Source organism: Monodelphis domestica, chromosome 3 (genome assembly GCF_027887165.1).
Source record: "Monodelphis domestica isolate mMonDom1 chromosome 3, mMonDom1.pri, whole genome shotgun sequence".
Lineage (NCBI taxonomy): Eukaryota > Metazoa > Chordata > Mammalia > Didelphimorphia > Didelphidae > Monodelphis > Monodelphis domestica.
In genome coordinates, this window is record NC_077229.1 from 212,094,280 (window position 1) to 212,115,942 (window position 21,663).

At 39.9% G+C, this 21,663-nt stretch overlaps 1 protein-coding gene across 3 annotated transcripts in view; it reads left to right on the plus strand.

Annotated features, from left to right (window-relative positions):
- GMPR (guanosine monophosphate reductase) overlaps positions 1-21,663 on the plus strand; it is an 84,021-nt gene that overhangs the window by 57,608 nt on the left and 4,750 nt on the right. For all 3 annotated transcript variants that reach the window (XM_056823471.1, XM_056823472.1, XM_056823473.1), the window contains 2 exons: positions 14,928-14,970; positions 18,290-18,449. In XM_056823471.1, the coding sequence (XP_056679449.1) occupies positions 14,928-14,970; positions 18,290-18,449 (203 nt within the window). The remainder of the gene's footprint in view (positions 1-14,927; positions 14,971-18,289; positions 18,450-21,663) is intronic.

Below are 21,663 nucleotides of genomic sequence, written 5' to 3' on the forward strand. Positions count from 1 at the left end.
AGTAATATTTCACTTACCCATTTGCAGCCAAGACTACAGGAAGTTGCCATACTATAAGAAGGAAAGGAACTAGAATTCTATTTTGATAGGGAAGCGTCATTCCCTGGTCTGACTTTTTTCATTCTCTGGGATATAGGGAGCCAGGGGAAATCCCAAATAATAAAATACCCAAGTCAGCTAGAATTTTTAATGATTATTTAATTGATAGTGGAGGAGATTAAGGAGAAGAAAGAAGGAGGAGGAGGTTTTTTTCTCTCCCTCTTCCCCCACCCCCCACCCCCAGCCTGGATAGTATCAGGCAGGGAGATCAGGAGATAAGGAAGTAAGGGATTGGAGTATGAAGAAGGGAGAGGAGTCAGCTGGAACACCTGATAATAGTTTGCCTGAGTTTCTGGGGGTAAAATGCCCATGTCAATTGAATTATACTGTTGGCTTATATTAGGAATGTAATAAACTAAAACCTGAAAATCATTTTCACTTGGGTGGCTGCCTAACCAGATCTCCTTCTTCCTATACTTGTGCAATTCATTGTTTGCACCCTAATGTTGAACTTTGCATTTATCCCTGTTGGATTACAACTTGTTGCTTTCTGCTCAGAATTCCATCCTATTGTCAGGGTGCTAACTATCCACACTAGTGTTGGGTCCTTTATCAATTTGATAAATAGGTTCTTCTCTGTCAGTCCCATCCTGCCTCCTTTTTAAAAGTTGTATAATATAAAATCAGTAATAGATCAGTTTGTTGTTTTTGGTTTTTGAGGCTGTCTGCAAGTGGGTTAAGGGAGCTCTAAGAGTTCCTTACTCCTCTGTCTGGGCTCCCAGAAGCAGAAATCCTCTTCATTTCTTTTCACAAGAGAGAGCTTCCTTCAAGGTTTTTCTTTTTCTTTTTTAAAAACCTTTATCTCCTGTTTTAGTATCAATTTTAAGAAAAGAGCTGCAAAGGCTGGGCAATTGGGGTTGTGACTTATCCAGGATTTTACAGTGAGGAAGTAATCTGAGGCCATATTTGAACCTTAAAAGTTTTTAGTCAATCAATTATTCAGTGTTAATCAAATTTCTATTATGAGTAATGCCACAGTGATTAAAACTCCATAGTGATTTTTTGGTTTTCTATGTTGCTCTTCATTGGAAAGCATGCTTGAGATCTCAGGAAACATTGAGTTTGAATGATTATATACCTCATCTTGTAAAAGGTATCTGGCCATTTAAATAGAGTGATCTGGGGCTTTTCCATTAGAGAAGCTCCTTGAGAGCAGGGACCGTTTTTTACTTTTCTTTCTCTTGCCAAGATTTAGAACAGTTCCTGGCACATAATAGGCCCTTAATAAAAGCCTGTTGACTGACTGACCGGAGCTGACCTTCATATTTCCTCCGTCCAAGTAAAATGAACACTCTGGATTTTTCCTAGCTCTTGGTAACAGATTTTGATAGACTCTGCCATGCTTCTTCTCATGGTGCCCTTATTACCAAACACACACATTTGTGAGACAGCTGTGGCCATAGAACAAAGTGATGTTAACTGGCCCACAGAGGAAAGGCGCCCATAACCTTGGCCTCATTAGCACTGAGCTAACTAGTCAAGCTAGCTGAGGTTCAAAAGTATCATTACTCCACAGCTACTTTCTATTGTTGTTTCACAATCACATTTCTGTTGCCAATAGATCTGTATCCACTGGAAACCCATCTGAATTTTTGGTTACTGCCTTTTTGTCCAATTGCCAGCTGTCTCATTTTACACTTTAGTTGCTGAAATAGCACATCTGCTCTATTAAAGTGCAAAAGCAAGCCACAGCAAGGAATCAGTTGGGCCCAGGGGGCTATGCCTGGGATAGTGTTTCTGTTTATTGTATCACAGAGAGCTTTTCTTCCATACTTAAAAAACCAGGACTCTTTTCCATTAAAGGACAGATCTGCAAAATTTAGGATAAGCCCAGCATATATCAAGGATACTGAGAATCCCCCCCCCTCCCATATCATTCACTAGAGCAGGCATTCTTCACTGTTGGGGGGCCCTAGACACCTTGGGCAATCTGCTGAAATGTGTGAATCTCTTCTTAGAATTATGTTTTTATTTTTTATTAATTTATCTTTGTTGGTTACATTAAAATTTCCAGCTATCTCTCATCCTCTCTCCCCTCCCATCACTAAAAAAAAGCATCATCTGACCAAAAAAAAAATGTGTATATGAATTATTTCTTAAGTGCTTCTATTTATCAGTTCTTTCTCTGGAGATGGACATTCACAGGTTATTTTTCAAATGATATTTCTGTTGCTTTACATAATGTTCTCTTGATTCTATTCATTTTGCTTTTCATAATTTCATGTAGACCTTTCTGTGTTTTATATAAAATTAACCTGTTCATCATTTCTTATGGTATAGTAAGTAGTATTTCATCACAATTACGTGCCACCACTTGTTCAGACATTCCCCACCTGAATAGTATCCCCTCAATTTCCAGTTCCTTGCCACACAAAGAGTTGCTATAAATATTTTAGAATACACAGCTCCTTTTCCTTTTTTCCTGATCACTTTAGGAAAGAAACTAAAAGTTATATTGCTGGGCCTAAGGATATGCAGTATTATTACTCTCTGGGCATAATTTCAAATTGCTCTCCAAAATGGTTGTATCAGTTCACAGTTCCACCAACAATATATTAGTATTGCCATTTTCCATATCAAGAATCATGTTTTTGAATACATAAAAGAAAGAAAAACATATAGGATTTCAAAGGGAGATAATTATGAAATACAGTTTTTAAAATATTTTAAAAACAGATTCATACATCTTAGGTTAAAAGATATAGGAGGAAGAGAGATCAGAAGCAGAAAGGGATGTTTGAAAGAATTTAGGGCATACTTCTCATTTTAAAGGTGAAGAAACTGAAGTTCAGATAAATTAAGTGATTACCGTATTGTTGTACAGCTAAAGGTAGCTGAGTCAAACCAAGACTAAGGTTTCTCTAACTCCCATTTTAACATCCTTTCTATTTATATAATATTCCATATTATTCTCTCTATATACATTTGGTCTTTTAAAAAATATTATTCATCCTCTAAAACTCTTCAAAATGTCTGCTCTTTACATTTGTCCCTATCCAACTCTGTAGTGTGCATGACAAAAATAGCCAGCTCTTATTTGGAGTAATAGTTTGAATAATTTTAAAAATATTGTTTAGTTTTCATATTGCATCTTTCTGAAGCAGAAATATTATTTGATTTTCATAGTGCATTTTTTACTACAGGATATCAACCTCATTAATTTTGTTTTGAGCAAGCTAATATTAATGTCTAGTGTTGTGTAAATTTAATCCAAAGGACTTTAAGATGAAAAGGAAAATATAGAAGTAGCCCTCCTTTGACCTCCTATTGACCAGGTATAGGAAGAATAATATTAGTTACCTAGATCCTCAGAAAAGATAAAATAAAGTAAAACATACCTCTTCAGTCATTTACATATAAATACACAAAGTCTGCATATAAAAACAAAGGAGGTGAATAAGACAATATAATATAAGGAAACAAATTTGATGCTATGCATAGGCATCACACACAACATTGGTGACTCTTGAGTGGGCAGCTAGGTAAATCAACCAGTCGTTAGTAGCTTTTAGAAAGATGTACTTACTAAGTGGGTAGATGGTACAGTGGATAGAATGCTGGGCTTGGAGTCAGAAAGACTCATCTTTCTGAGTTCAAATCAGGCCTCAAACACTTACTAGCTTCGTGACCCTGGGCAAGTCATTTAAACATTTGCCCCAGTTCTTGATGTGTAAAATGAGCTAGAGAAGGAAATGGCAAACCACTCCAGTATCTTTGCCAGGAAAACCTCAAAGAGAGTCACAAATAGACACAACTGAAACAACTCAACAATAACAGCAATGACCCATGACTAGAATATGGTTTTGGATGTATATACCTTATTCAAAATGAACAGGACAGGTAAAAAGGGTCAGGGTGTGAGGAAATAGAGAAAGATTGTATTTAAAGATGACATGTGAATATGAGGAAATTAAGAATATAGAAGGGAGAATGAAGGAGCAGTTGGAAGAATACCAATGGAGGCAGAAATGGAAGTAATAATGCCATTGGACATCAGACAGAAACAAGACCTAGATAGAAACAGGAAATCAATGAGGTGTTAGGAAACAGATCAAAAACCTGGCAGAGAGGCAGGATAGAGTAATAATGATCCCTAAATGTGTGCTAGTCTTCTGCCAAAACCAGAGCAGCTTAACATTTCCTGATTTGCCTTAATGATAATTTCATCCTTTAAAAGATGGAAAATGAACAAGATGAAATTCCATTTTGGTTTAGATTCTCACCAACCAGGAGGTGACTGGTAGTTGGCAATAGGGATAATGGTCTTTGGAGAGAAAGGATTAGTTTGTCTTAGAGGTTGGAGGAAAGCTCTCATAGTCTGAAATGAACTGCAAATCTGAGGAGCGCAGATTTCAACGAATTCATATAAAGGATAGGTTAGATCTCATATGCTAAAATCTATAAGTCAACTCAGCCTAGGAGGGACGCCAAACTCTCAGAAATAAGATAAATTCTGAAGATACAAAAAGAAATAATTCTGATGAAGAGCAGAAAGGAGCATTGCCTAAAAAGACTGTTGTGGATCAGATAAACTAATAAATAATCCTTTTCTTTGTGCCTACTGTGTTCCAGGCATTGTGCTAGGGTTGGAGATACAAAGGCAGAAATGCGACAGAGCCTACCCTTGAGGAGGGTTAATTAGGGTCAATTAGGGAAACAACATGTATGCCTATAAATAAATTTTAAAAAATAATGGGGAGGATAGGGAGAGGCTCTACTAGCTGCGGAAATCTCCTGTAAGAAATGACATTTAAATTGAACATTGAAAGAAATTAAGGATTCTTTGGGGGCAGCAGAAAGAGTATATGTATGGATCATTGATGGACATAGAAAAAAGAGAATTTGACTGGAACTTAAACTACATGAAGTCAGTTATATATAATGATATTGAAAAAGTAGGCTGGAGGCAGATTGTGAAGAATTTTAAATGCCCAAAAGAGAGAGTAACCCAAAGTCTTAGTACAAAAGAACTCAAACAATGCCAAGAATTATGGTACATGCTGTATTTTATCCTAGAAGGAATAAGGAGACTCTTGAGGAGGAGAATGGCATTCGTTAGACATATATCTTGGCATTATACTTTGGTAGATGTGTGGAGGATCGAATGGAGTTTTGATCCAGGGACTCACCTGGTTGGTGAATGGAGTCTGAAAATAATATTGGAGAAGAGGGGAGAATCAAAATGGAAATAGGTTGAACCAACATACAGGAAGGCAATAAGCATTTATATAGCACGCTAGGCACTCTCCTAAGTACTTTGCAAATATCTCATTTAATTCTCACAACAACTCTGCAAGGTAGGTGCTATTATCATCCACTTTTTATGGCTGAGGAAAGCAAGGCATGCTGAAGTTAAGTGACTTGCCCAGGGTAACCCAGCTGATCAGTATCTGAGGCTAGATTTGAGTTCTGATCTTCCTGACTTCAGGTCCAATGCTCTACCCAAGATATACCACCTAGTTTCCCCAGTGACAGAACTGATGTTTATAGAAGGCAGAGCCCCCAATTCTTCCTCACTTTCTATTTCCTCTGGCAATAAAAATGTCTTTGACCTGGAAAAGACAAAACAAAAAATGGCTAATAGAGATTTGATACCCAAGATAATTAGGGAGACAATGCTTTGATGCTCTTATTAAAATTCAGATCACCAGACTCAGAAGAACCAGATGCCCAGGGTAATGGACTAATGGGTGGATGAGATTGCTGAGCTAATGTCAGTGTTCTTTGAAAAATTGGGAAGAGCAGGAGAGATGTCACAGGACTGCAGTTGACAAACTATAAGTCAATGATCTTGACTTTGCTTTCTTGCAATATCTTAGAGCACATAACTAACTGCTCTTAGTCCTAATTCTGGAGTCAGAGGATCATAGCTTTAAATCCTGTCTGTGATTCTAGTGAGTATCCCACCTGGGTCTCAGTTTCTTCAAATGTAAAATGAGAAGGTTGAACCAAAAAACATTTGAGGTCCTATCCAGTTAGAGGTATGCTGAAGCTAGCTCATTCCAGCTCATTCAAGTTCTCTGAATAACCTGGACATTCTCAAATGCTACAAATCAGGAAGTGATTTGTTATTTGATGATTGTGCAGATGTGATCTAGAAATTGATAAAGAAAATGCTAATAATGCAGATCAAAGGGGCAGCTGCAGAATTGATTGAGAGTGAGACCTACAGATGGGAGGTCCTGGGTTCAAATTTGGCCTTGGACACTTCCTGACTGTGTGACCCTGTGCCAATCATTTAACCCCCATTGCCTAGCCCTTACCACTCTTCTGCCTTAAAACCAATACAGAGTATTGATTCTAAGACAGATAGTAAGGTTCTTCTTCTTCTTCTTCTTCTTCTTCTTCTTCTTCTTCTTCTTCTTCTTCTTCTTCTTCTTCTTCTTCTTCTTCTTCTTCTTCTTCTTCTTCTTCTTCTTCTTCTTCTTCTTCTTCTTCTTCTTCTTCTTCTTCTTCTTCTTCTTCTTCTTCTTCTTCTTCTTCTTCTTCTTCTTCTTCTTCTTCTTCTTCTTCTTCTTCTTCTTCTTCTTCTTCTTTTATATATATAAGCATTTAAAATTTAATCTCAAATAATAAAAATATTATTCTTAAGGGATTTATTAAATGATCATTAGAAATCAAAGAATAAAGAGGATACAAAATAAAAACCACGTGCCCATGGCTGGTTAGACATTTTCAAAATCCTCACCTTACCACCATCACTACTGGCTGCATGCCAAAAGATGAAGAGGGGCTCTTTCTGTCCTTGCATTTTATCCTCTGTCTATAGGAAGTACATAATGACAGGAAGTCAGTGGACTCTCAGGAAATGTAGTTCTTTTTTTTTTTAGGGTAACGGATTTTCAATTATACAAGTCATAGCTCAATCTGTTGACATCTACTTTCCAGGAATTATAGGGGTGTTTTAATTGGGGAGGGAGACTGCATTTGCATCCAATGGCATGGTAGAAAGAAAGAAAGTTGTTTTCAAGATTTTAAAGGGCTTTCACATGGAAGAAGAACTAGATTTGTCCCATTTGTCCCAACACAATGATAAGCAATGATTAAAAGCTACAGGGAAGTACATTAGGCTTAATGCCATGAATACTTCTCTAAAAATTAGAAGTTATTCACAAGCAGGCCTCCTTTTACTGGAGGTCTTCAAATGGAGGCTTAATGACAGCTTATGAAGTTTGTCATAGTTGATTCCTTTTCAGGTATGGGTTGGATAACTGGCTACTGAGATTCCTTCCAACTCAGAGATTCTTTGGTTCTGTGTCATTCCTTTGGAATAGAACAGCTAGCTAGTAGAAGGTAGGTAGTATATTATTTAAACATTCCTTTTCAGGTAATCTTCCAAATTTGGAGCATGAGGGTGGCATGTGTGAGGCTCAAGAGGAGGCAGGAGTAAATGCATCTTTAGCATTCCCCACCCCACCCCCTTCCAAAGGAAAGTTTAACTTTTGCCTGGACAGGAGAAGGAAGAGGTTGGCCATTCTGCTTTCCTCAGAGACAGAGGGAATATCAGGCTAGAATTTTATCTATCTGCTCCCTTATATATTATTAGTTTAGGGAATGTAACTTTTAGGTTCTAGCTAAACTCCTGATTTCTGTTTTATGCTTTATATCTAAGGCTTGACCTCCTTTCAATCCATTATCAGTCACACACACACATACACACACAGTGAGAGGGAGAATACAAAAGAAACCCATCTATCCAAATTAATAGCAAACAGAAATCAGAAAGTTTACATGTGAAGTACATATATACAAACATATATATGTATAATTATTTACACCAGACAATATAGATTGAAAGAGTTCTCACATTGAGAGTGAGGTAACTCAACTTGACCAAGAAAGAGAATCTTAGATTTCACCCCAAAGTAAATTCCCCAAGTCTCTAGTGTAGCAAGCTGGGGATAGAGACACGATGGAGACTGTCTTCTCCTCTCATGTGGTCTTTCTCCCTTCATTTCCCTGAAGAGAACTTGAAATTCCTCAAGTCTTCCCTCTTAATGCTGGAAGAACTCAAAGAGATGGAAGAATATTGATTATCTTTCTCTCTTGTTCTCACCATGACCCACTTCTCCTCATGGAGGGGTAGAGCATTGATCTCCACCAAAAGAGGAGATAGTTCCATAATAATGGACCTTGGTGACTGAGCTACAAATGGGTAATTTACATGTTAGCAATTTACCTTATTATTTTCATGTACAAAATAATGAGATTGAACTGGATGAGTTTTAAGATGCCTTAAGAGACAAATCTCGTGAGAAATGTTACTCCTGGGACAACTAGATGGCTCAGTGACTTGAGAGCCAGATCTAGAGATGGGAGTAAAATTCTGGCCTCAGACATTTCCTGGCTGTGTGACCCTGGATCAAACACTTAACCCCAATTGCCTAGCCCTTACTGCTCTTCTACCTTTGAAACCAATACTAAAGTAATGATTCCAAGACAGAAAGTAAGGATTTTAAAAATGAAAATAAGAAAAAGGAAGGAAGGAAGGAAGGAAGGAAGGAAGGAAGGAAGGAAGGAAGGAAGGAAGGAAGGAAGGAAGGAAGGAAGGAAGGAAGGAAGGAAGGAAGGAAGGAAGGAAGGAAGGAAGGAAGGAAGGAATATTATCACTTATAACTTCAGGCAACCCAGGCAAAATTATTAAGTAGGCTAATTTTTTTTCTCATTAATTCTTACCTTCTTTCCCTTTGAGCATCCTTTTTAATTGATCTTCATATATCCCCAAATCTTTCCATCTTCTTTTTTTTCCACTTTAGGTGCTTAAAAAATTGCAGTTCTAAGCTCTTCCTATCAAGAAGGAAAGACTCTGATAGATTCATGTGCTCTGGGGCAAATGCACTTAAGCTGAGGTCTATGAAAATGTTCAAATATTGAAAATAGTATTTTACTTTAGTTCAGTTCCTTTGTAATCCTCTGCATTTTACTTTATGCATTTAAAAATATTATTCTGAGAAAGGGTCCATACTCTTTACCAGACTGCCCAAAAGGTCCAAGTTACAAAAAATATCAATAACTCCTGCTTCAGGTTCTTAGTGACTTAATGTGTTACCCTGATCAGGAGTACACGAAAAAGGGGGACATGCCTCTCTAATGGTGGAATTCCAGGCTTTGTGGTACTTGGGTGGGGGAAATACTTTTGATCAGGGCTTTCATATTGTATGTTCTAGAATTTTGCCAGAAATCAAATGACTCTTTGGCTCTATTGTTTCTGCCTCTTGAACAGCCATTACAAGGCAGAATTGTTGAGCTAAACTAAGTCTGCCCTCTTTTGTTTATATAGTTTTTTGTGGTTATTTGCTCAAGGCAAAAGCATAAAAATTGGACTTCCTTGAATCGATCAATAATAAGTGCTTGTATACAAAAATAAGTACACATATATATATATATAATATATATATGTGTACTTATGTATGAGCTCCTAAGTGCATTCCTGTCTGCTCTATTGTCTTTTATCCCCCCAAACCCCCGAAACTGAAAATGAATTTTTTGATTTGCATTCTTGGAATGATAGGAGTCAACAACTACTTTAAAAAGTAGTGTTGGCCAGGGCTGTGGGAAAGTTATGGTATTGGGGTCTGACCTGAAGTATGTAGAAGCAACCTGTGAACCTAACTGTGGATGTCTATAAACACATTATGCATGTCTTTCTACACATGAGCATATTCAGCCAAGCATATTGTTGTTCAGTTGTTTTTCAGTCATGTCTAACTCTTTGGGGCCCTTTTGGGGGTTTTCTTGGCAAAGACATCAGCGTGGTTCCATTTCCTTCTCCAGCTCATTTTACAAATGATGAAACTGAGGCAGAGGATTAAATGACTTGCCCAGGGTCACACTGCTAGGGAGTGTCAGAGACCAAATTTGAACTCAGGAAGGTGAGTCTTCCTGACTCCAGGCCAGGCAATCTATCCACTGTATCACCTACTTGCTTTACATGTATATATTACATATGTTTTTGTGTGAAAACAGAGGTTAAATGACTATCTTGCCCAGGATCACACAGCTGCAGGGTGTCTGAGGCTGGATTTGAATTCAAATCCTTCTGACTCTAGGCCCAGTGTTCTATTCTCTGTGCCACCTAGCTAGCTAATTATTTCCATATAGATTTTTTTTAAAATAAAAACCCTTATCTTCTGTCTTGGAATCTATGTATTGGTTCCAAGACAGAAGAGCAGTCAGGGCTAGGCAATGGGAGTTAAATGACTTGCCCAGGGCCACACAGCTAGGAAGTTTCTAAAGTCAAATTTGAACTCAGGACCTCCCATCTCTGGGCCTGACTCTCAATCCACTGAGCTACCCAACTGCCCCCATCCATATAGTTTTTAGCAAGTAATGCCCTGAAGGCCATGCAGTCAGTATGTGTCAGAGAAAGGACCTGAACCAAGTCATCCTGAGTAAAGGTGGTCCTCTGCCCCCATGCCATTCTATATATGATGCAAAGTGATTTAGAGGACAGAAGGCCAATCTTTATTGAAGTAGGTGCTCTTGTTATCCTCATTTTACAGATTAGGAAACTAAAAGCAAAGATAAGTAATTGGCTCAGTGTTTCAGAGCTAAACTTTCACACTTTTCACAGTATTTCAGGTGTCTGAGCCAGGATTTGAACTCGAGTCTTCCTCAGTCCAAGTCTTTGCTGTGTAATAGATGTTGTCTACACCATACATATAGCACTATTTATAGATATTTCTTTTTTTATCTGAGTATTCTTGCAATAACATTTAGCACTACCTAGAAATAGATACCAGAATGGTAGCACAGAATAGTCAGATAGTGACAAAAAGAGTCATAGCATGCTCCTATCCATGTTGGACACAGGAGACCAGGAAACTCGGGAAAGCCATCTCACAACTCAGCAAGGTGGTGCCATGGAGAGTGCTAGACCTGGAATCCAGGAGATGAGTTCAAATCTGGGCAGATAGCTTAAACCTGTTTGCCTCCATTTTTCATTTGTAAACTGAGCTGGAAAAGGAAATGGCAAACCACTCCAGGTTATTTGCTGAGAACCCCCCCCCCCCCAATGGGGTCATTTAGAGTGGCACACAAGTGAACAACAACAATGACTTCCATGACTACTCCTGGAATGGACCCTTTTCCCGGGCACAGATGGTTCTTTAGGCTCCTGCTCTGTGTATCTTTGATGGCCCCCTTTTGCTTATAGGTCGTTGTTAACTTAGACCTGTGTCACGTTCCTAACTCCTGGATGGCAGTCTCACCATCATAAGATCTTTGAATCAGAGGACATCTTTTGGTCATCCAGTCGAACCCCGAACGTGATGCATGAGCGCCTTCCACAGTATCCCTGATTGTTGGCCACATGGAGCCTTGCTTGAACACTTTTGGTAAGGAAGCCCCAACTACTAGTTCATGAAGAAGCTCATTCCATTTTTGGACAGCTCCAACTGATAGGAATTTCTTTCTTTATATTGAGCTGAGAGCCACGTCCCTGGAACTTCTATTCACTGGTCCTTCTTCTACCCTCTGGCACCAAGAACAAATCTAACCCATCTTGCTCAACTGCCCTTTAAATATTTGAAAGCTGCTCTCCTGTGTCCTCTAAGTCTTCTCCTCTTTGGGTTGAATATTCCCAGTTCCATTAAATTATCTTCCTGGAACATGGTTTCAAGTCTTCCCTCAGTTCTGATTGCCTTGCTTTCAAAGTGTTCTAGGTAGTCAAAGAATGTCTCAAGAGGTGACACCTAGAAGAGGACAGGATGCTTCAGAGCAGAGCACAGCAGGACTGTATGACGCTGGGCTTCTCATGAGACTGGGTTCATGTTAGATTCTTTGGCATTTGCCTTTCCCTGCAGGCTAATATTGATTTTGCTAAGTTGGTGTTTTTTTCTCATATGAACTGCTATCAAATCATGTTTCCCCCTTCCTTGTAATTGTGCAGCAGACTTTAAAAATTTCTTCTTCTTAACCCTTACTTCCCATCTTTGAATCACTGTGTATTGGTTCTAAGGCAGAATGCGGTAAGGGCTAGGCAATGTGGGGGTTAAGTGATTTGCCCAGGGACACACAGCTAAGAAGTATCTGAAGTCATATTTGAACTCAGGACCTCTTTTCTCTTGGCCTAACTCTCAAACCACCTAGAACCCAGCTGCCTCTTTATTTTAACTTCTAAGTTTAGTCTTGATCTAAAAACAGGAATATTTGAGCAAGTGAGATGAATTAAATAACCCATAATCATCTTGGCCATTTTGGAAGGCATGCTAGATTTGGAGTCATGAGGCTTGAGTTCAAGTTCTGAGTCCAATATTTAATAGCTATATGGCCACAAACAAGGTATTTAATTTCTTTGAACCTGTCTCCCTACCTCTGAAATAGGACTAACTGCTTGTATTTGAGTTCACAGGGTTGTTGTGGGGAAAGTGCTTTTAGACATTAACATGCTAATGAAATACAAGCTATTATTTTATACTGTATGGGGAAAAAGATAACCATCCTTCTTATAATCCCAATGCCCTGTCTTTTTCTCCCCTTCTTACTTTCTCCCCACCCTCCCCCCACCATCTCTGGATCTCTCTGTCTCTCTGTTTCTATCTCTGTGTCTCTGTGTCTCTGATTCTGTCTGTCTCTCTTTGTCTTTTTCTCTCTGTGTCTCTGTTTCTCTCTCTCTCTCTCTCTCTCTCTCTCTCTCTCTCTCTCTCTCTCTCTGTCATTCACATCTCTACCCTCTTCTTTTTGCTTTTAAAACTGAATATGACTTGAGGTGGGGCAGTATTTACATGTGATCCTTGAGGAAGTGAGATGTGCTGTACCCCAAAGATAGAAGACTCATCTTCCTGAGTTCAAATATGGCCTCAGATACTTTCTAGCCATGTGACTGGGCAAGTCACTTCACCCTGTCAGCCTTAGTTTCCTCATCTGTAAAATGAGCTGGAGGAGGAAATGGCAAACCACCCCTGGATCTCTGCCAAGAAACCTCCCAATAGGGACTGGAAAGTGGGACATGACTAAAATGACTGCAGAGCAACAAAAGGTCATATGTTTAAATGTTATTCCTCATCACCATCATAGACACATATTTACTCGGTGCCTATAGGGATAACATGGCACTGTTTTCTTGCTAAAAATAAGAAGCCACTTTGAAGGGTTGGAAATGAGCTGCAGAGAAGATGCACTGATGTGCCAATGGGTTAGATGATATGCATTGCTATGAATGATTTTTGAGTTGGCTTTAGAGGGATGGTCTAAATTATATAAGCATGATAGAATCCATGTGAGGTGGGAGGGTTTTTTTTTTAATTCTGGAAATAACCCAATATCTTCTCCCCTTCCCTTAAATTAATTTGCCATTTGTGCCAAATAAAATCTCACCCCATCCACCACCTAGATGCTAACACACTTCCAGCAGGGAGAAAAAGGCTGACAATTAAATCAGAAACTGAAAAGTGTTAGTCCTGTTTTATAAACATGGAGCACGAATGGCTGGGGGAGAGGAAGACTGGAGCAGAAATAGCCTCGCCTGTTGATGGATTATGTAAGCCACTCATGTAGGATGAGGTCAGAAACTATTTCCAACCCAATAGTACACTTTCCCCACCTCCTGGGTGTACTGTGCATACACAATGAGGAAGCTTGGAATGACAACTGGCTCTGGCTGTTTAAAATGGGCTTTGCTAGAGTGAAAACCAAAATAAACTCAGGGAGGCCATAGGCAGACATGAGATGTGCTGCTCCCCAGGGGCAGAGGAGGCAGAGGTCCTCTGGCAAATGAGGCAGGCCCCTGCCAGGGGAATGGGAAAGGAACTCCCAAGAAACTGATTTGATTTCTCCCCTGCCCCACCCCATTCTTCCATCATTGCAGTTCCTCGTACCAATTGAGACTTTTTATTATTGTAGCTACTTGTGTATTTGAGCTTTCTCCCATCCTGTTTTTGTGCTCACTGAGGATAGGGACTCAACTATATCCTCGTCTTATCCCCAGTATCTAGCACAGAGCCTTGAAAGTAGTAGGGACTTTAAAAGTGGTTCTTGAAAGAATAGAAGTGACATGCTTTAGCATCATTGCTATTTTTCCAAGAGATGGAAAGTAAACTAGGTCTGGGGGCAGGAGAACATAAATGCTCTGTAATCTTTTTGGCTTTAGAAGGTGAAAGAAAGCATAAAGGTCATCTCATTCAATCTCTCATGCTACAAGTGAGAAAGCCGAAGTGCTTTTTCTATTATACCTACTGTCAACATCCTATTTTTAAATTTTTTATCTTATTAATTTTTATTTTAATAATAAATGTCCACATCAGTTTTCCAAAGTTATATGATCCAAATTGTCCCCTTTCCTTCTTCTCTTCCCCTTCCTGGAGCTGGCAAGCAAATCAATCTGGGTTATATATGTATTAGCATGCAAAACATATTTCCATAGTATTCATTTTTGTAAGTCAATACCCCATTTAAAAAAAGATTGTCACATGTTCCCTCCACATATGTTTATTTCTCTCCTCCCTTCTTTTTCTCCCCTTTGTATTGGTCTCTCTCTTCCTCTATCTTTCTTTTCCTCTTCTTTTCATCTCTCTCCTCAATTTTTCTTTCCCTCTTTTTCCTTCAACTACCTCTCCCTCTTCTCTCCTCTACCCATCTCTCTCTCTCCCCCTCCCCTTTTCTCTCTCTGTCTCTCTTTGTCTCTGTCTCCCTGTCTCTTGTCTCTCTCTCCCCTCCCCTTTCTCTTTACTTCTATTGCTGAATATAAATTTTAAGGTAGGGCAGGCACTATTTATGTGCAATCCTGCACAAACCCCAAGAAGTTGGGCTAGTCCCAGAGGGCACTGGGACCTCTGCTTTTCCTGCTTGGTTCTGACTGATTCTTTCTCTTTGCTTTTTCTTTTCTTAAGGACGGAGGCTGTACTTGTCCAGGAGATGTCGCCAAAGCTTTTGGTAAGCACAAGCGCTACTGTTAGCTGGCTGTAGCCCTTGGGAAGAGTGGTGCTGAGGGAGGAAGGGATTCTGGGAGGAGGAGGATGAGAATGCAGGAGCTAACTTAGGGGACTGAAGGTGTGAGACAGGGTAAGGAGGCGGGGAGTTCAATATCTTCCCATGGGTTTCGGTTGTGATGGTATTTTGCTTGTGCCTGTTTGGGGGACAGAATATATGAGAACCTGGCCAGCTCCAGAGTTCTGATCCTGCCTCCTCCACTATTCCAGAAACCAGCATTTAGTCACTTTTTTTTTTACCAGTTAAAAGGACCTTAGAGATCATTTAGTCCAAATCCCTCATTTATAGATGAACTGATACAATTAACAATAACAAGTCACATAGTGAGTTCGTAGTAGAGACCCAGGTCTCTAAACTCCTGGTGCACTGAGATCTAGCCCATGATGGTCAGATGGATGCACTCCTTTTTCTTGATGGAAAGCTGGGGTTCAGGAAACCTTTTTGGAGAAGTGGTTGTGAAGATCAGGAGAGATGATCCCTCGCTTTTCCATCCCTTCTCCCCTCTGTCCCTATCTTGTGCCTATTTCAGGACAGTGACAACATTTCCCATATGCCTTTGAGGCACACAAGGGGGCAGCAGAGGGCAATGCTCCAAATTACAGCAGGCTCCAGACATAGGCTTTAGTCTAAGGACTCAGTAGTAGATCTGACAGTGGGGAAAATATTTCTGCCTTCAGCCTCTCAGTTTTACTCATCAGTGAGAAAGCCATAGTTAGAAAACTGGGAGGCAATGGATGGATGGGTGGGTAGGAAACTTAGCAACAGATGCTCCATGAATCTTGCCAATCAGGGGTTATGTCACCTTGGGTGAGTCAAGCCTCCTTCTTAATCTAGCCTTCATTTTGTCCCATGGGAGCAACAAGGGAGAAAGCAATGGCCACTTTCTCCCCATTACTTCTGTTGGGAGCACTGAGCTGAAGGGACTCCCAAGCATGCAGCAGAAGAGAAAAGTCCTCTTGGGAACCAATGCCTGCTCCACGTGAGGAGGGTCTCTAGCCTTCTCCACATTCTAGGCAAAAACAGTGAGGAAGAGTTGTAAACCACAGGGTCAACTCTGCATGTTCTTGTGTAGACCATTCAAAGTGGCTAGTCTCAAAACGTTAGAGTCAACCAAGATGGCAGCTTAGTAGCTCCAAAACATTAGAGTTCCCATTCAGGGGCAGGCACCCACAATTTTCTCTCTTTCTAAGGGCTTTGATTCGCTAATTGGATTAAAAGTCCAGTTGAGCGTCTTTTTTCATTATTTTAAAAATTTCATTAAGGGGGCTCAGTGCATTGAGAACCAGGTCTAGAGACAGGGGATCCTGGGTTCAAATCTGGCCTCAAATATTTCCTAGTTATGTGACACTGAACAAGTCACTTAACTCTAGCCCTTACCACTCTTCAGCTGTGGAACCAACACATGCTATTGATTCTAAGATGGAAGGGAGGGGTTTTAAAAGAAAAAAAAACACTTTCTAAGTCCATGCAAAAATTTTTTAACATCAATTTTTAAAAATTTTGAGTTCCAAATTCTATCCTTCCTTCTTGTCTCTTCCCCACCCCTTAAGAAGGCAAGTGGCACATTGATTATACATGTGATGTCAGAGCATTGACATCTTGCCCTTACTCAAAATTTAGGCCTTCCATGGAATTTACTCTGTAGCATGAATGAAAGACTTGTGTGTGGTGTCAGTTAACTGAAAGGAGCCTCCCTATTAATTCAGAATTGACAAAGAGGTAGTGAACATTGACTATCTGTGCCCTTTAGGAGCTGCTCAACCTCCCACCCATCCTCATGATTACCTTGTGAAAATCTGATATTTTCTAATATTTAAAATGGGCAGTTATTTATTCTTATCATGTCTGATTCTTCTTAAAATATTATAGGCAGCCAGCAGGTGCCATGGATGGTTGTCTGGGTCTCGAGTCAGGAAGACATCTATTTAAACCTGCTTCCAATACATATTAGCTAGGCAACCCTCGGCAAGTCTCTTAATCTCTACTTGCCTCAGCTGCCTCACTGTAAAATGGGAACAATAAAGCACCAATCTCCCAGGGTTGTTGAGAGGATCAAATTAGAGCATATTTGTAAAGTGCTTTACAAACCTTACTGCTAATTATTATTACCAAGTGGGAGTTTTCTGTAAAGAACATGATGTCAGAGAAATTCAAAGCTTTTCAGACTTCCATGGACTTTCCCCAACATTTTCAATGCTGTTACATTATATAAATGTTGTATAAAGTCTAAGCTACTTGGGTTCCCTCCTAAAAGACTCAGATTAGGGGAAAATAGTAATAAAGGCGTAGTTCCATTCATTGTCGGGTATTTAAACAGGCTCTGAAAGATTAGTCAGTAAGCAAACATTTATTAAGTACCTACTCTTACAGGCACTGCTGAGCAAAGCCTCAAGTTGAAAATTCTCAACCTGGAAGAAGACCTTATTAGACCTTATTTAGTTTAAACTTTCATTTTATAAATGAGGGAATCAAAACACAGAGGGGAAATAACTTACTTAAGGTCATCTAGTTTGGGTGCAATAAATAAATAGGCAAATCACTAAATAAATGCAATGAATAGAAGAAAGAAAGAAAGGAAGAAAGGAAGGAAGAAAGAAAGAAAGGAAGGAAGAAAAGAAAGAAAGAAAGGAAGGAAGAAAGGAAAGGAAGGAAGGAAGGAAGGAAGGAAGGAAGGAAGGAAGGAAGGAAGGAAGGAAGGAAGGAAGGAAGGAAGGAAGGAAGGAAGGAAGGAAGGAAGGAAGGAAGGAAGGAAGGAAGGAAGGAAGGAAGGAAGAAAGGAAGGAAGGAAGGAAGGAAGGAAGGAAGGGAAGAGTAAGAAAAGGATGGAAAAAAGAACAAAAGAATTGTCACATAACCACAAGCAAGTGGCTCTGGATAGAAAGTTGGCCCAGATGACCTCTTAGAGGCCCCTTTATGTCTATGAGCCTGAGATTTGTATTTCTGTCAACATGGTAATAATTCTTTTAAAGATTCCTCTCATCAGCCTCATGAATGATTATCCAAAGCACCAACTGTCAGCTTTACTTGGCCTGCTCTTCACTTCTGCCATTCAGGACTCAGGTCATGTTTGTTGAGTGCTTGGGTCCCTGGATTTATGGGCCATCAGTCTAACTCTTTCAGATGGCATAGGTGGTTTTCTTGGTTCTCGGTCATACTTGATACAGATTTTTTCCTGTGTTGTACCCTTGATGCTCCCAGAAGCAATTCTGACTTTGCTCTCTTTTGTCCTCTATCTTTTCCTTGTCCCTCTGTTGGATTACAGGAGCTGGTGCTGACTTTGTTATGCTAGGAGGGATGTTCTCTGGTCACACAGAATGTGCAGGGGAGGTGATTGAGAGGAATGGTCAAAAGGTGAAGCTCTTCTATGGAATGAGTTCTGAAACAGCAATGAAGAAACACTCAGGGCGAGTTGCTGAATACAGGTGAGAAAGCAGCTGAAGCATTCAGACTTGAACTGGTTCAGTCTTAAATTTCTCTAGCTTCTTTGTGTCCATACATTGGTGGTGAGGGAAACTGGACAGAGGTAGGCTAAAAGGAAATAAGCTCCAGGACTCATTCTCTACTTTTTTTGGAAACTAGTCTAGCAAAGGGCTAGAAAATGTACCCTGAGTTCATTAAGCAGGATGGAGACCTGATCTTTTAAACAAATACATATTTAAAGCCTTCAGGAGATCTGATTTGGAAACCAGATATGATGCTTCCTTGCCTTTCTTCAAGAAACTATTTCCCAAGCTTCTTTTCTCCTTCCCTAATTTTCAATCTTTCTGTGTCCACTGGCTCCTTCCTTACTGCTTAAAAACATGCCAAATTGGGGTAGTTAGGTAGCACAATGGATAGAGCATCAAGCTGGAGTCAGGAGGACCTGGATTCAAATGTGACCTAAGATGCTTCCTAATTGTGATCCTGGGTAAGTCACTTAACAATCCCATTGCCTAGCCCTTGCTGCTCTTCTGTCTTAGTATTAAGGTAAGAACAACAGCAAAACAAAAAACAACCCAAATGTTTCTCTAGGCTTACCCCCCCCCCCAAAAAAAAACCAACCTTTCTCCTGATCCTAGCATCTCCTCAAACTCTTTTCCTATTTTTCTCTTCCTTTTTGCAGCAAAACTCCAGTGGAGGGAGGGGTGTGGGGAAGCTGTTTTTGCTTTTCTCTCCTTTCTCACCTCCCACTCAGGTCTCAATCCCTTGCAGTCTTGCTTCAGACCTCATCGCTCATCTGAAGCTCATTTCTTCCAGATTACCAATGATCTCTTAATTGCCAAATCCAATGACCTTTTCCCAATCCTCATGCTTATTAGGCTCACCACAGCATTGGGAACTGTTGGTGAAATATCAGTGAAAAGCCCATCTTCAAGAAACCTTTCCTGACTCACCCTTAATGCCATCTGAGATGATTTCCAATTCATCCTGTATAGATCTTGTTATTTTAGAGTTGTTGATGTATTTACATGCTCCCCTTAGCTCGGAAGGCAGGGGCTGTTTTTATCTTCCTTGTAGCCCCAGTGCTTAATCTCTCCCATTGTATGTTTGCTTCAATTTCTTTCATTGTAAAACGGAGATAATAACAGCATCTCTCTAACAGGGTTGTGAGGCTCAAATGAGATGTCATTGTTTGTTCATGTCATCTTTGAATCTTCATGACCCCATTTAGTTTTCTTGGCAAAGATACTGGAGTAGTTTGCTATTTCCTTCCCCAGATTATTTTATAGATGGGGAAACTGAGGCACACAGGGTGAAATTATTTGCCCATAGTCCTTCATCTGGTAAGTAAGAGTCTGAGGACACATTTGAACCCACAAATATTAGTCTTCCTGAATCCACACGCAGTGCTCTATCCACTGCTCAGATAGATATTAGCCGGGATATTTGTGAAATTCATAGCACAATGCCTGATAACCGATATGTACTCAATAAACATTTATTCCCTCACCTGCCACCTTCCCCATTTGACAAATGAGGATACATTTCTTCATGAGAGGGGTTCAGTGACTTGCCCAGAGTCACAGTGCTAGTAAGTATACAAGGCTAGATTCTAACCCAGATCTTCTTGACTGCAAATCCAATGTTGTCTCTCCTGTACCATTTAGCAGTTTACTTACACAAAAAGTAAATACTATGTCATTTATATAATATTATCCACTATAATAATAATAATAATGTAAGTATAATATGTACAACATAAGGATTGAGGAGTAGAGGAGAGCTTTCCTCTATACAGAAAGTGGCACCTGAGCTGAGTTTTTATTTATTTATTTTTTTAAACCCTTACCTTCCATCTTAGAATCAATACTGGGTATTGGTTCCAAGGCAGAAGAGTGGTAAGGGCTAGGCAATGGGGGTTAACTGACTTGCCCAGGGTCACACAGCTGGGAAGTGTCTGAGATCAGATTTGAACCTAGGACCTCCTCTCTCAGGGCCTGGCTCTCAGTCCACTGAGCCACCCAGCTGCCTGAGCTGAGTTTTTAAAGAAGATACCAATTCAAAGAGGAAATTTAAAAAGACCTTTTCATTCTCAATTTATATGAGTCCATTTTGGGCATGTGGAAGGCAGCCAGGGCAATGGCATAGAGGACCAGCAAGCTGTCTTGAAGTAAGCTTCAGTGGAGGAAATAGGAAGGGAACTAATGTGGAATAAACCTAGAAATGTCAACTGGAGCCATAGAAATGCCACTTGTAGGAGTTGGTATTTTCCCAAATTTTTACAATTTTTATGATCATTTATAATGGATAGTAGAATTAATAGGGAGTCAGAAACTTCCTAGCTGTGTGATCCTGGACAAGTCACTTAACCCCCATTGCCTAGTCCTTACCTCTGTTCTGCCTTGGAAACAATACATAATATTGAATCTAAGATGGAAGGTGAGGGTTAAAAAAATTAATAGGATGCTGTGGATTGAATATAAAGACTTGGAGGCAGTTAGGAGACCTTGATTCCAAATCCTATTTTATGACTAACTGCCTTGTGACTTTGAGTAAGTCACTTAACTTTTCTTAGCCTCAGTTCTCTCCTGTATAAAATGAGGGGGATAGACTAGATTATCTCTGAACCCCCTTCAGTTTCTAAATTTTTAATCCCATGATGTTACCAGGAAGTTGCCTTTAAGACCCTCTAAGAAAGATAACCTATAAGCTACCATCATGGGTAACCCAGTGGTACAGTGGATAGAGTGCCAGGTTTGGAGTCAGACTTTTCTCCCTGAGTTCAAATCTTGCCTCAGTTTCTTCATCTTTTGTAAGAGGAGCTAGGGAAGGAAATGCAAACTAATCCAGTATCCCTGCCAGGAAAACTCAAAATGAGGATTTTGTGAAGAGTTGGTCATTACTGAAATGACTGAAACAAAGAAAAAGCTGCCATCTTGCGAGACTCTCTCCTTTTTCTTATTTTCTAATTTATGAATTTGGAGGCTGGTTGAGGGATTCAGGGGATGGGGATGTTATATGAAGACCTTGGAAGCTTCCAGATAATTGAGAACAAGAGACACAGCTCATCCTCTCAAGGCCTCAATAGTCTCAGAAAGACCTCCTTCTCCCAAGTGGTAACTGATATGCCAGGTTATACAGTGCTGCTGGGGAGAGGAGGGAGGGAGTTCCTACTTCAAGTGGGAATCTGGGCCTAGCGCCAAGAAGCTTAATGAT